Source organism: Orycteropus afer, unplaced genomic scaffold (genome assembly GCF_000298275.1).
Source record: "Orycteropus afer afer isolate SDZICR_OR568_19922 unplaced genomic scaffold, OryAfe1.0 scaffold00082, whole genome shotgun sequence".
NCBI classification, from domain to species: Eukaryota; Metazoa; Chordata; class Mammalia; order Tubulidentata; family Orycteropodidae; genus Orycteropus; species Orycteropus afer.
Window position 1 is genome coordinate 7,355,852 of NW_006921669.1, and position 15,833 is coordinate 7,371,684.

General features: G+C 45.2%; 1 protein-coding gene across 1 annotated transcript in view; it reads left to right on the plus strand.

Annotated features, from left to right (window-relative positions):
- Window positions 1-13,958, plus strand: part of TCF7L2 (transcription factor 7 like 2) — a 221,312-nt gene extending 207,354 nt beyond the window's left edge. The window contains exons 12-15 of the mRNA XM_007941560.1: window positions 5,478-5,526; window positions 6,093-6,143; window positions 7,432-7,504; window positions 13,535-13,958. Coding sequence (XP_007939751.1) covers window positions 5,478-5,526; window positions 6,093-6,143; window positions 7,432-7,504; window positions 13,535-13,958 — 597 coding nt within the window. The remainder of the gene's footprint in view (window positions 1-5,477; window positions 5,527-6,092; window positions 6,144-7,431; window positions 7,505-13,534) is intronic.
- The last annotated feature ends 1,875 nt before the right edge of the window (window positions 13,959-15,833 follow it).

Here is a 15,833-nt window from a genome sequence, read left to right on the forward strand (position 1 = left end):
AATGGGGGTCACTATGAGTTAGAAGCCACTCAGTGGCAGTGGGTTTACAGTACAGTAGAAGTAGGAAGCCCATTTCATCCTGATGGGCACAATGGGCATATCCCTGAAAACAGCCAGTGGAGGTCGTCCTCTGGGAGGATGGACTGAACATTGGGACCCACCTGGGCTAGGGGCTTGGTGTGTGTTATCCGATCTGTGTGCTCCATGGTTTCTGTGTTGGCCATAGCATTTGCCTTGTTTCCTCTCCTGGTTTTCAGGAAACATGGGCAGATTACTCTTTTTACTAGTTGCTGTGATTGTGACATCTGAGGTTCTTATTCTTCCATAAAAGTGCTCCTTTTTGGTTGGACATCTCTATGACTTTCCACCATTATCGCTTCTTCTGCATTTTGCCAAATAGCTCCAGTTCTAGTTTCCTTTACTCTCTGGATGGAAGAAATGCCTCTTATTTTGCTAGACAGTTTATTACCTGGCACTGGGTGTGATGGAGCGGTTTTACTATCCACTCAGAGAAAACACACTGGTCTTTTTTTTTTTTTAATTGCGATTTTTGGGAAAATTTACAGAGCAAACTCACTTTCCATACAGCATTTCACATACACTTTGTCTCATGACATTGACCATAATTTACCACGATGCAACAGCTCCCCTCCCACTTCCTCCTGATAGTTACCTCTTCCCTATGTCCATCCCTCCATGCACTCCTGCTCACTGAGCTGTCTCCCTGTGCATAAAGAACCCTTTTTTCTCCCATGATTGTTCTCTCCAAGGAGTGTATCTACCTCAGGTAAATGTTCAACTCATATGCCTGTCAAAGTAATCTGTAACTGGCTGTGATCAATTAGTTGTGAACTCCGCTGCATTCGGACCAGCCACACATTGGTCTTAATGTCAGTGACAGTCTTGCCCCATTTCTTGGTGGTGTTGTGGAGCCAAGTTGTGATTGCTTTGCCCGTTCATGGTCTCCTCGCCTGGCTCTGCTCTTGGCATCCATGCTGCCACTCGCCATGTGTGTGGGTTGAGACCCATCAAGTGATTACTCACTGTGGGCTTCCTGTGCACAGGTGTTATAGGGGTTCAGTGAAATCAGACACGTCTCACTCCTTCATACCTTAACTATTCCCCAGGAAGTCACAAAACACCTGCATGGGCAGGTAGACCCTGAGTGAAGACTACTTTCTGCTTATTCTGACTTGCCATCTCAAGTCTCCTTCTTTTGTATCCTCCTACTTTGAAGCCCATGGTTGCTAGCCTGCTCTTTGGTGAGGGAACATGGAGAATGAAGAACAGAGACTTGCAGGCTTGACTGCCATGTCCTTGTCACTGTCTGCACCCATCTCCCTCTAGGTCCCACCTCCCTCGACTGCCACCACTGACCTCTTGACTGTACCCCACCTGAGGTGGGACATTTGCTCTGCTGAGAGTGCACGTCAGTGACGCGCAGGCGCAGGGTCTTAACTGCTCGGGACCTTTTCTGTTTGTCCCCAGCGTGTGTGCTGTGGGGAAGCTTTTCTGGCACTCAAAGGAGAGGAGCAGGAGAAAGTCAGGGCGTTCCTACAGTCTTGCTGCTCATCCCGTCTGTCCTCAGGGTGGAGCTTCCCAGAAGCAGCCAGGCTCCACCACCTCTGCACACTGCACATGTAGCCATGTCATTTCAGTATAGCTGCCCTCCTGGTTTTCCATCCACAGTTCTTAGAGTTCATTTCTAGTTTCTGCCTGCTGCAGACTGGACCTTTGAATCATCCAGCATGGTGCCTCAGACAGGAGCCAAGCTACTCTAGGAAGCATCATATCCCCAGTAGGTAGGTTGGGTCATAGCAAGGCCGTCACGTACAGTGTACAGCTGCCCAGGCTGTGCACTGCACAACTCTAGGGTGTACCATCCACACTGTGGTCTGTGTGATTGGTGCCCCCTGGACTTGTGCATGGTGCAAGGAGTTGTGCAAGGTCTTTCCAGAGGTACAAGACCAACTTCAAAAGAATGCTGGGCTTGGCTTTCCTGGGAGTCATTTCCTGGAAATAATGCCTGAGGCTTTTTGTGTCATGCTTTCGAGGTTTCAGAAGGTCTGTGAGGCGGTTGGAATGATGTGAGCTGAGGTTTATGTTGGGAAATGGTTTGGTGTGATGGGGGGACTCTTGATAAGACTTGAGAGGAAGCTTAGGGAGGTAGATCTAGATTTAGGACTGAAAAACACTCTCTGTCTTGTTGAGAGGGGCTGCCAGCTTCCTGTTCTGGTGACTCATTACACCTGGTGGGAGTGAGTGTACCCCACCTCACACGTCTTCTCTCTCCTCCTTGCTCTTCCCCCTTCCCCCCATCTCTCTCCTGCCTTCCTCCCTCTTCCAGGGAACAGTCTGTAGGGTAAGAATCAGAGTTGAAGCTTTTACGGATTTGATTATGGAAGGTCCTTATCAGTATTTTTTTTTTTTAACTACCTTGACTTAGCAGTTTCCAGAAATTACTTTATCTGTAAATTCTGAGTGGTTCTTCCAGAAAAAGTTTTCTGAGTTAACCCCATGCCTCTTTAATGTTACTATTTTTCTAGCCAAGTGGTGATGACCCAGTCCTTATGTTGCTACCTTATGGAAAAGAGAGTTCAGTAAAACAGTCACATCTGGGTTGTGAAGCCTGGTACATTCTAGAACACAGAAAAATGTTTTGATACCATACTAATACCTAGCATCTGCATTGTTTTAGGAAATTATTATTTTTTAAGTCTTCTAGATTAGGTAAAGGCTACAAAACCTAGCCCACTTGTGTATCTCAGTTGGTCTTATTTTTCCTTACTCTCCCATATAGTAAGCCTCTTCTTTCTTTCGCTACATTGGAAGAGGTCATGGAGCAGTCAACTTCTTTTAAGACCTATTTCCTTCTTTACTAGGTAGTGTTTAAGTTTCTCCTTGTCCTTATCCTATTAAAATACCATCCACATCCTCTAGAAGCCTTTAGTCCAAATGATAATTTCCTCAGTCATGAGAAAGTTTGTATTCAATTGTATATTATATGTATTACTATATATAACTAATACATAGTAATATAATCTGTATAATTATATATATAGTAACACATACATTAATTGAATGATACACACAATTATATATCATAAACCTGACTGCTTCCCATGGGTAGAGGAATTTTAACTGCTCTTCAGAATATAGTGTAAGAGATTGAAAATGGGTGACTTAGAAGCTTTGGGTATGTGGATACTGTCATCCCTTGAAGTTGGAACATTTCTGGGCCCAGTTAGTGGAGTTTTGACTTCAGGGTACTAAACAGGTAAACTAGACCCTCGAGCCCATTCCCAGACAGCCAGGTGGCACATTGCTACTTGTATGGGCGAGGAACAGAGATGGGGTGCTGAAGGCTTTCGAGACGAGTGCCTCATCAGAAGGCTCACGGATGCTTTTTTATTTTCGTTGTATACCACGGGCTGTACGATGATTGAAATAGAAGGCCTGAATTGAAAGCCACAGTTGTTACCCAGGAGGTGCCGGCCCTGGGACCTGAGAAGGGAGAGGTGCCTTCTAGGGAGCAGTTGGCTCGTGGGCCTTGGCCTTGGCTGTGTGGTATCTCTGCCTCAAGGCTGTCCCGTTGTTAGCTGCTGTCACGACAACCTCTGACTCGGGGCAAAGCACCCCATGCACAGCAGAACCGCTGTGACCCTTAGGGTTTTCACAGACTGAGCTTTTGGAAGTTGATGGCTAGGCCTCTCTTCCTAGTTAAGCTTGGTCTGGAAGCTCCAGTGAAACCTGTTCAACATCATAGCAACATGTAGCCTTCACTGACACATGGGTGGTGGCTGCACTGGGAGGTGTATTGGCCGAGGATCGAACCAGGTCTAACACATGGAAGGCCAAAATTCTACCACTGAGCAGTGAATGCTTCATGAGGTTCTCCTTACAGGGCCTAAGGGACTCTCAAGTTGTTCACCTGTCCTTGTCCCTTTGTCTTTCAGAGTGGATGTCCACATACCGTGAGACTCTATAGACAAGCATAGTCTTATTTTGATATTCTGAAACAAATGGAAATGTAGAACTAACTGTTCCTTTTGTTTATGACACTAGCTCTCCTGGATGGTGATGGTGTCCCTGAGGCTATTAATATAAGAGGATCAGGTTGGAGAATGAATGACTCCATGTACTTCATCATCCTTGTTAAAAAAAAAAGAGTTCCCCTTTTCAGAAGAGACGTTAAGTGTGTAGGTAGTGCAACCTAGTAGTGAAAGGCAGCAGCTGTGGAGCCAGAACTCCCTGACACATCCTGGTCCCACCACTTGTTAGTCTGTGGCCTCAAGAAAGGTATGCGACCACTTTGCGCCTCAGCCTCCTTATCTGTAAGACTGGAAGAGTCATAATACCTGTTGTGTAGCACTGTCACGAAGATTCAATGAAGCAATGTATGTAACACACGTAGCGTGTGCGCAATAAATGTTAGGGCTGCAGAAACTGTATCTCTTGTGATGGGAGCTGCCGATTTTTACCATGATGACTTACTACTCGGTGTGAACACACACTCACACACTCCTTCCCTCCCTGCCCCAGGGAATAGTCTGTGAGGCAGGAATCACAGAGTTGCAGCTTTGTGGGTTTGATTATGGCTGGACCTTGTTGGTATTTCTTTAAGGATTTCTGTTTGGTCATTTACGTTGTTGCTGGGTGCTGCTGAATCCATTCTGACTCATAGTGACCCCATGGGACAGAGTGGAATGGCCCGTAGGGTTTTTCTTGGCTGTAGTCTTGATGGAAACAGATCTCCATGTCTTACTCCCACTGAGCTGCTTGGTGAGTTCAAATTGCCAACCTTTCTGTGTCAGTAGCCGGGCACTTAACCGTTTATGCCAACAGGGCTCCTTGGTCATTTATAAATATTAGCTATCATGACTGGGAGTGTTATCGCTGTCTCATGTACAGTGGCGGAGAATGGAGGGAACTGTCCCTCTTGAATGTCTACCCAGCAGTTGTGAAAGGAGCTTAGATGATTTCTGGTTCCAATTTCCTGCCCATCTTTTAAAACTAAGACCCGCGCTTCACCTTTAAGCAAGGCTCCAGCTAAATTGGCCTTAATGAGTAAGAGATCATCTATTTGGGACAAGGCAGTTAGCTCTCTAGGCCGAGTGGCCATCAGTGTTTGCTTGCCCAAGACCCAGTGGCCGTAGACTTTTGAACTCTTTCCAACCCCTCACTCCCTGAATGTTCCTTCTCCATTTCTCTACCCTTTTCCAAATAAAATGCTCTGGGTCAGGTAAGTAGGAAAAGAGGTCTTGTCTTTACCATCTCCTGATCTCTTCTCCTAAGGAGCTGGGCTATGCAGTTCAAGAGCATTTGAATCATAGGGTGGAGGTTTGGAAGCACGCAAGAGCAGGTGCAGATGAAAATAGAGTCCCTCCCTCCCCCTGCCTTCTCCTGCCAGGTGAGCCCAGGTGCCCTGCTCCCCTTTGTTTCTTGAAATAATGCCATGTTTCATCCGTTCCTTCTAGGGCAAGAAGAAGAAGAGGAAAAGGGATAAGCAGCCAGGAGAGACCAATGGTAAGTTCCGTGTCCATCTGTAGAGAGGCAGGAGCGGCACCTAAGGGCCACCTTCGTGTTAGACTTCTGTCTGGGGGAGGCAGGCGAAATCCAAGGCCAGGACATTGTGGGGGAGCCCATCTTAGCCAGCCTTTTTGTTTATGCATTTTGATTAATTGCTTCATGACTGCCCTTTTAAAGCTAGTGACATTCATTGTTGCATGAAAAGCACATTGTAATTCTAGTGGAATGTGTTTTTAAATAACCGCAAAGCCTGTAACTGGAGAACCGGAGGCTTGCCTAGGCTGGCATTTATAGGCTGCTTTTGTATGTGTCTGTGTAGGGCCGAGGAGGGGGCTAAGGGAGGAGTGTGTGAGTGTTGGTTATTAACGGGGCTGTTCCTGAATGTTCTGATGCATGCCTTTACAGTGGTAAATTGCGCCCATTTTAAATTAAGGAGGTTTGTCATTCTCTAGAAGAAATTAGAAATACTGCATAGGCAATCTCAGGTCCCTTGAAGAAGGCCAGGCTTTTACGAACAAACAAACAATTTTGAAGACTTTGTATAATTTGTTCTTTTTTTTCAGAACACAGCGAATGTTTCCTAAATCCTTGCCTTTCACTTCCTCCGATTACAGGTGCTAATGTCATTTTGAGTCATTTAAAATAGTTGATAAACTGTTTTTTAATTTTTCTCGCCATTATTGTTTTATTAACATTTAAACACGTATGACCTTTGAACATTCTTTAAAATGACCATCTACACGGTTTCATATGCTTCAGTAGAATTTTTTCAGTTGCTTTTGTTGTTTTTATTTTTTAATTTAATTTAACTTTGCTTTTGTTTATTTATTTTTCCCATAACGGTTGTTTAAGCGGTGATGACAGTGATTTAGAGTTGAACTAACTGTGCAAATTGAATATGCAGTATTTCTTTAAAAGAGACTGGTTTAAAAAAAAAAAAAAGAAGGAATTCAGTAATAAACCTCCTTAATCTAATGGCATTTTCCATTGCTCCCACTAAGTTTTCTCACGCATGCATCTGCAGTATGATTATTTTTTTCCTTTGCTTTTTTTTTTTTCCAATTTTCATTTTTTTCTTCCTTTGCTTTTCTGCTCATAATTATCAATCCACTAGCGTTTTACTGACTGCCTGCTTAAATGCTGCTATGAGCTTCCAACTAACCCTTAACAGCTCATTCATGTAGCCTGTATATACCTTTATCTGTTCCTCTCTTAATATTAATGAAAATAAATAAACAGGAAAAGAACTGATGAACATTCCAAAAGCTGCAATATCCCAATACCACAACCCTTTTCTTTCTTTATTTCTTTCTGTTTTGTTTTTCATTTTGTTCTTTTTATCTCTAGTTGTTTTTTTTTTTTCCTTTTTAAACTGTTATACTCTGAGAAGAAAAAAGCATGTTACAAACTTAATTCCCTCCTTTGCTTTAGTTTCTTCTTTAAGAAAAAAAAAAATTGAGGAGAGAAAAAAAAAAAGGAAAACAAAACCAAAAAAAAAAAAAAAAGAAGAAGAAGAAAAAAGCTATTTAAAAGAGTTAGTTCTGCACTCTCTAACTTCCCTGTAACAGCTCAAACTGAATCTGCCAAGAGACAGTCTTGAAAGAAGGGATACTGCAGCTTTATTTGCAACAGCTAATTTCACAAGTTGAATTAAGAATGTGATTTTCTACCTTTTCTTTTTTTTTAATTAAAGAAAGTTTAAAAAAAAATCGAAAGTCAATATTTTGCCGTTAGTAACCAGGTCATTGATTTATTCCTTTTTTATTTTTATTTTTTTCTTATTTGTATCTTTTTCTTCTCCCCTCCCTCTCTCCCGCCCCTCTCTCTGCCTTTCTCTCTCTCTCTCTCTCCCTCTCTCCCACTTCCTCCTCCTCTGCTCGCTTCTCTCTTGAACTCATTCAGACCTGAGCGCTCCTAAGAAATGCCGAGCGCGCTTTGGCCTTGATCAACAGAATAACTGGTGCGGCCCTTGCAGGTGTGTATAGATTCCCAGATTCGCTGTGCTGGTTTGCAGCTGGTTTATTCGGTCCTCTCCCCCTTCTCTGCCCTGTTGCTTTGTAGCTGTGTGTGGATCGTAGGAGACACGAGGGTGCGGGGCACTGCCAAGTGTGCTGGGCTCTTTGAGGGATGTGCTTGTTCTCCTCGCTGCTGCTAGCCAAAATGCCACTGTAAAACAGCCTCACTCGTACCTCCTCGGGTCAGCGACAGCAAACCCCAGTGCGCCCCCTCCCAGGGAATGTTGCCTGCCAATGCCCTTCCTCAGGACAGCCTAGGATGGGGCTCAGTGACGTCCACCGTCATCCTGGCCTAGGTAGAAGCAAAAACGTCACCTCTCCCTTTCCCTCTCTCTCTCTCTCTTTTGATTTGTTTTTCATTGTTGTTTTTTGGTTTTTGGTTGTTGTTTTTCTTTTGTGTTTTATTGTTTTGTTTATTTATTTTTTTCTTTTGACTCATAGAAGCCCTTTCCTTTCATATAGTTGGTAAGGGAAGATAACCCAATAAAACCAAGGTGATGTAGCAGAAAAGTAAGCTGTAGCTAAGATGTCGCTTCAAACTGAGCTCGACCCACCATTGTGTTGTATTTTTTGTGTTTACCTTATGCTAACAGATGCAAATACTCCAAAGAAGTGTCGGGCACTGTTCGGGCTTGACCGACAGACTTTATGGTGCAAACCATGCAGGTATATTACCATTGTTAGGCCTTGGGAAAAATGAAAGCGTTCTGTCCTTCTGGTACCTTAGAGTGACGCTGTATTTTGACCTCATCCCCATCTACTTCCCCACTGGCTTCAATGACTAATAATCCTCATCCTTCCAGATTTCCTCGCTAATTGTATGCCATTCCCACTCCCCACTTTCTCTTTCTTTCTTTCCCCCCTGCTCTTAAATGAATAACATGTCCCTGGGGGTAGAACTGAGACCCAAACCTTAACAACTGAGGACGGACGGGCGTTTTCTCCTTTTGCTCTGAAAGCCAGAGTCCTGGAGCTGGCCAGGCCCTATGAATGCTTTGGTGGCATATACCCCGAGCAGGGAGAGCCGCCATATCTACAGGTTTAAATGAGTTAAAGCTTGGCAGCGATGGCATTCCCGTGCACTTGGAGTCACGATGCTTGGAGACGTGCTCTGGGGCAGGCTCATTTCTTTTATTTGTTTTTTGGTTTTGTTTGGCGTTTGAAAACCACCTGTCTGTGCACAGAGGAGCTTGGCTAGCTGGCATTGTTTTACAGCGCTAAAAAGAAGTGTGGCATTGAACGGCGTGCACCAGCTAAAGGGCTACAAGCAGTGAGTCATGTGGCCGCCCACTGCAGCCTTGCTCAGCCTGCAGAATTTAACACGTATATATCAACATACATAGGACTGGTACCACAAGGAATCAGAAAAGCCCAGAGGTGTCCAAATTAAACAGCCGTGTTCCACCTGCAGGTTTCCACCTAACTTGTAATCTCAGGGAAGGCTGTAGGTACTTCCTTCTTGGTGGAGGGGTGCCAACTAGTTCTTGTCTCATTTCCTTTCCCTTAATGACCACCTTTGGTTAAATTTGTTGTTTCTTTGTTCTGATACAAGCAGTCTTTGAATTTGGAATATTATGATGGTAGGTATCTCAACACCCCAAACACACCTCCCTGTTTGTAGTGCCTCCCTCGTCACGTTTTCCTCTCCTCCATGCCTTTCCATGTGCTCGGTGTTTAGACTCTAGACCAGATGTTCATCACATCCCGTGCATGTCCACAAGTCTCCTGTGTCTCTCCCTGTTCTCTGACGCCAGTACGAGAGATTGGTGAAGTGCCGCTGTGGACCAAGTGTTTAGGGGGAAGAGGCCCTAGGAGTTTTTACTGATAAGGGCTTACACAGAGGACTCTCTGCCCTCGGGGGCAGGGTCAGCATCAGGCCTTAGATGAACACCCAGCAGGAGAGGAATTTGTCCCCAAGCAGCCAGGCTTGCTATGAGATGGCAGGGCTAACAGAAGGGACAAATGTCCTTTCACTGCAGTTTGGGGTTTTCTCAGTATAACAGAATGGAGTTTCATCATGGATTTGATGAGAGATGTTGGATATTCAGTGAGGACTAGCAAAGAAAGAAGGAGTCCTAGTGGTATGGTGGTTAAGTACGTGGCTGCCAACCAAAAGGTTGGCAGTTCAAACCCACCAGCTGCTCTGCAGGAGAAAGATGTGACAGTCTGCTCCAGTAGAGACAGCTTGGGAACCCTGTGGGGCAGTTCTTTCTCCTATGTTGTTGTTGTTATGTGCCGTCCAGTCGGCCCCAACTCATAGCGACCCCTCCTTGGGTTTCTGAGGCGGTATCACTACGGAGGTAGATTGCCCAACCTTCCTTCCAAGGAGTGGCTGGTGGGTTTGAACCGCCAGCCTTCTGATTAGCAGTCAATTTGTTGGAATCAACTCGACCCCAATGGATTTAGCCAAGGAAGATGGGAATTCCACTTAGCCTATGTAGGCAGTGAATTTGTTGTGTCAAGATTTTTTTATGTGCTGAGTAGGAAGGTAGCTAGGTACGGAGTCCTGTCCAGATATGCTGGGTCCTGGTGAATGATCACAAGTCCATGGAGAGGAAAGGTGTCGTGAGTTATGTAGACTTGTAGGGCAGAAGCCATTGTGTGCAGGCTGGTGTGGGTGCTTGCTTTGTTTGCTTTCGTCCTGGGGGTGGGGGTGGGTCATTTATGAATCTCTTTTTTGTTTTGGAAACAGTTGCTGCAAGTTAGACTTGACTTCCTTTCAACCCCTTTCTAAGGCTGATGATGCAGACATCCCTAAGGCACAACCCACACCTTGCTTAAAGCCAGGGTGTGGTGTTTCCAAGAACAGTGTTTTCTTGACATTAAAACAACAAAACAACCTTTGTAGCCACTGCTTCATGTCTCAGCAGTATTATTTTCTAAAGTGCGGATTTGAGGGCTAACTATGCATGGCAACGTTTCTATTGTCACAGATGCTGAGAGGCCTCTAGTTACAGGGGCGGGAGTCTACCAGGTCCTCATCCTTCCCCACGAGTTTCTTTCCAGCATCAGCACCGTTAGAACTTTTAACCCTGAAAGTGTCAACAAGTGCATTTCTACTGTGTTTAAGGTCCATGTAGAGGAGAGATGCTCACTGTTGTAGTTGTTATGATAGATGCCATCGTGTGCACATTGAGGGCTGTCATTCCAACACAGCATCAGGAAGAGCTGCTAGTTGAATAGTAAATTAAATTTATAAATACAGGATAGATCCATTTCAAGCTAAAGATTGTAGATTTTAAGAGGCCACCCCTCTGGTTGCAGATGGAGCCCAGCTGGGGCTGGGAGGCAGTTTTGACAAGTCAGGGTTTGTACAGCTAGTTACTTGTCCCTTCACTCCTCGACTTACCCATTTAACTTTGCCACGTCTGGCTTGATGCTAAACCAGTAGGATGAACTGTGCTTTCCAAAAAGAAGGGAAGAGAGAGAAGCAGTTGTCGAATGAGGCGTATCCTGACCGATCAGAAACGTGCTAGTGCTCCAGCCGCCTTTGCTCAGCCACCCATTAGAAAGGCCATCACGCTGTCATTCGTGGTCCTTGTGCCTGTGTTCCAAATGCCCCCCTCATCCCCACCGTACAAAACCTCCACGTCCCGGAAGGAGGGTGGGAGGAGTGCAGAGAGCTCCAGAACCGCCCCCGCCAATCAGGGCTCCTCGCTTGCTACACAGGGTTTCTAATTTTATTTGACATTTGAAGACATTGGAACAGGATTCTGTTTTGAGCCCACCAAGTTGCTTTTCCCATCTTTCCGCTCTGCCCTGACATGGCATGGAATGCTGCTTGATGTCGCCCCCTTGTTTTCCCTGACGTTTCCCCCTCTCTCTCCCTTTCCTTTCCTCGCCTCTCCTTTCTGCTTACACTCGTCCCCCTGATGCTTTCTCAGTTTGGCTTATGCCATTCCCACCCCCACTCCCTTCCTCCTCCCATATTTAAATTGCATGGACATCTTAGTCTTTGAGCATGTTTTGATCTGCAGGCTAAGGTGGTTTAAAACTCGGAGAGGCTTAATTATTTGTCTCGGCTTCTGGGATGGGAGCGGGACCCAAAGTCTTTTTCATTCTATCCAGGGAAGGAAAAGGAACCTCACCAAATTGAGGGTGAAAGGGGAGCTGTGGCATAGGCTGCACTCTCCCATAGTCCCTCCTGATGAGGGGACAGACAGACAGTCTGAGAGCATCTCCCGATGGGTCTTGGCCTCTGGGGGGCAGGGAGGACTGAGCATGCTCCCTTCCGCCCCTCCTTCCCTTCCCTCCTTCCTGTCATCTTGCTGAGTCCAAGCAGTGAGGAGCGTGATCCCAGAGCTCTGGGGCACAGAGGAGGAGCTCAATACCCCCCTTCCTTTCAGAGGCCAGTGACCTTACCTCACAGTGGTGGTGGCCCTCAACCAGGCAGCATCTCGGTGGCTTTACAGCAGCAGAAAGCCAGCCAGTACTTGTGCACTGGGTTTTAGATGGAGCGTTACCAGCCATGGTTCTGACTACGTCCTAGGGCTCCTCAGACCAGCAAATCCCCTGTACCTGCATTATTTTTCTAGCATTAGTGGGATCGCTCCCAGGATCACCTTTCCCACCAACAGTATCCCATCAAACTGGGATTCATGGTAGGAGAAGTGTTGATGTCCCACGCTCAATTTCTTCGGTGGATTTTCCCAATCTCATCCTTTGATGATAAGCGAGCAAGAGAGACTGTAACTTCTCATTTCTATTTCTTCCGTAGAGGGTGCTGGAGAAGGAGGGGATGGTTTTTCAGCACAGGGCAACACTTAAGTCTTTCTGGTTTAGAAACAAATCACGACCACCCAACCCCTGCAAGGTCCATGCCAGGGTCCCTTGGCGGGTCGTCTTGGTCGTCACCTCCTGTGATGGGTTTGTGCCGCACCCTTCACGTGCTGAGCCTGACTCCATCCTGGGCACGTTGACCACGCCCTGGTCCTGCTGAGGACCGTGCCTCTCTACCCCATCCTCACCTTCTCTCCTTCCAACCTTCTCACTCTGGGGTGGGGAATGGGAAGCCCCCGAATCTTTTAAAAAAAAAAAAAAAATCAAGTTTGAATCTTAATTTAATCCACAACCTGCAGGCCATACAACCAGTTATTCTCGTTCCTTTGGATCATTTTCTGTTTTTCTCACTCTTCCCCTTACCTTTGTTTATCCTCTTCTACCTGTTTTGGTGGTTTTGTTATGTTTTTGTTTTTGTTTTTGTTTTCGGTTGGTTTTTTGTTTTTGTTTTGTTTTGTTAGTTTATTTGGTTTTAATTTTGTTTCCCCCCTTCTCACCTGATTCTGACCTCTCTTGATTTGGTGTGGTTCTTAACAGACAAGCCCGAAAGCTCTCTGAGCACCGACAGCCTCGAGGTGGTGGTGGTGGTGGTGGTGTGTTCAAACCTTTAAGCCTCTTGCTAGCACTACCTTCAGCTCTGTGGGCTCAACAGTCAACATTTTGAGAGTTTCATATTGACATGAGGCATCTGGGGATGGAGCTCTGTCTTTCCCTTTTAAACACAGACACACAAACACACACACACACACCACATGCAGGGACTGAGGGTAGTAGTGATGGGAAGAGGCTGGGGGAAGTGTGGTGGGAAGGTTGCAATTTCTAAGGCAAAAGGAAATCACATAGCTTTTCAGTTAATCTCAATTTGGACACAGCCAGTCCCTGGCATGTCATTGCAAGGGTCCACAGGTAGTATCCTTTCATCTGCCCACTTAGGTTTGGGCAGCGGTGGTGGGTCTGTGGGTATCGGGGAGGGAAGGCGAGGCGGGGAGTTCTAGACTCTCAAATACTTGGTTTGCCTGGGCAGCTTTAGGTGTGGATAGCCGTTCAGTGAATGAATACCCCTCCGGTGTGACTTTAACATTCTCTGGCCACCGGGCGTGCTATCTCTGTGGGGCCTCGGCTAAGGGATGCCCCCTTGGCTCTGAGAATTAGGTAACTCCCTTGGCATCTCTGCCCTGTATTCACAGATAACTCTCTCCCCCTGTTTCTAGGAGAAAAAAAAAGTGCGTTCGCTACATACAAGGTGAAGGCAGCTGCCTCAGCCCACCCTCTTCAGATGGAAGCTTACTAGACTCGCCTCCTCCCTCCCCCAACCTGCTAGGCTCCCCTCCCCACGATGCCAAGTCACAGACTGAGCAGACCCAGCCTCTCTCGCTCTCCCTGAAGCCCGACCCCCTGGCCCACCTGTCTATGATGCCCCCGCCGCCAGCCCTCCTCCTCGCCGAGGCCGCCCACGGCAAGGCCCCTGCCCTCTGCCCCAACGGGGCCCTGGACCTGCCTCCCGCCTCTTTGCAGCCGCCCATCACGCCCTCCTCATCTCTTGCACAGCCGTCAACATCTTCCTTACATTCCCACACCGTGCTGGCCGGGACCCAGCCCCAGCCACTCTCCCTTGTCACCAAGTCTTTAGAATAGCTTTAGCTTCGTGTACCCCTGGTTGGTTGGTTTAGTGTTTCGTTTGCCTTGGCCTTTTCTTTCATTTCCTCCCCCTTTGAAAGGTTCTGTTTTGTACCCTTTAATTTTGTGCCACGTGGCTACATTAGTTGATGTTTATCGAGTTCATTGGTCAATATTTGACCCATTCTTATTTCAATTTCTCCTTTTAAATATGTAGATGAGAGAAGAACCTCATGATTCTACCAAAATTTTTATCAACAGCTGTTTAAAGTCTTTGTAGCGTTTAAAATATATATATATATACATAATTGTTATGTAGTTAGGATAGCTTAGTTTTAAAAGACTGATCGAAAAACAAAAAGGAAAAAAAAAAAGAAAGAAGCAATTTTGAAGCAGCCCTCCAGAAGGAGTTGGTTCTGTATTATTTGTATTAAATACGAACTTGCGAACCAATCATTTTACATCCGGTTGTTAAACCACAAGGGCACGATGGGTGCAGTGCCGTTACTTTTTTTTTTTTTTTCTGTGTGAAACAACTTTTATTGTGATGTTACTTGTTATTGTTTAAATGTACAGAAACAAAGGGTTAAAATGTGTTAATATTACCTTGTTCCTGGTGTTGTTCTTTTGGGGGGAGGGGAATGCTACTCAACAATTGACGGACTCACGGCGCTGTGGGACCAGTAGTATTTATTGCTTTAGAAACTGCTTGTCGTACCTGTATGTTGTCCCTTTTTACATGTTTTCCTTTTTCTTGAAACTGTATAAAGTTTTTTTTTCCCCTCTTAGCATAAGCATCTTATGTATAACAACTCATTTGTACAAGGTTTTTAAGTTTATATATAAAAATGTGTATATATATTTTTTTGTTTCCTTTTTTTTGGCTGTATGAAACCCAGATGCCGCCAAATGGACATTAATAGTTGTATTAAAGGATCAGTAGCATTAACAAAAGTTGCTTTAAAAGCCATTACGTATAATAAGACTTGAAAACCAGTGAGGGGTTTTAGTGACGCTGTCTGAGAAGCAGCGGGGACCATCCTGGCTCCCCTTCGAACTCACAGTTGAACACCCTGTGCCATTAGGACATGGACTGACCGAGTGCAAAACTTTATGTGCCAAAATTCTCAGTGACTTTAACTTTCTCCCTCTGTTTGATGCTGTAATTTTTGTTCATCATGTTTTGCTGTGACGTTACATAGGTAGATTTGTATGTAGTTTTAATGTCACCTATAACAAGATGTGCTTGGTAGCAGATTGTCCGGAAAGCATTTTAAATGAAGAGGTATAATCCCTTAAGGGCCAAAATTCTGTATATTAGATTACACTTTAAAGGAAAAACCAGCTGCCGCTTCTATGTACCTGTATTACATACAAGTAGGTAGCAAACTTTAAAAATAAAAAAAAAAATCTAGGCATGTTGATGTTGCAAAATGCTGTATAAAGCTGAAGCCTGTCATTCAGTACCACTGTAGTTGACATGAAGCGATTGTAAAACTGTCTCTGATTTTTCTCTGGTTTATTAAGATGCTAACTATAACATTTTTTGTGAATACTTTGAATGTTTCCTAACAGTTGTGATGTTACTGTTCCGTTTTATGCTCTTATTCCAATTTCATTTTTAATGGTTTGGAAGCCATTTTTGTAATGAATAAATGTTCACGCTGTACAGTATCTGTAGCATGCCGTTCTGGATTAATAAAAGCAACTTAGTATGTGCAGATGCAGGCTGGTCACTTGTTTCTGTGATTTGCATTTTCTCTCTGGGGCAACTGGATGGACCGTCATCAAGAGAAGGGTATTCCCAAATTGGAACTGGACCCCATGGTTAGAACGTGGGTCATGGGTGGTGACTTAGAAAACTAAAACGTGGTCTTGAACTCTCTGCAGGAG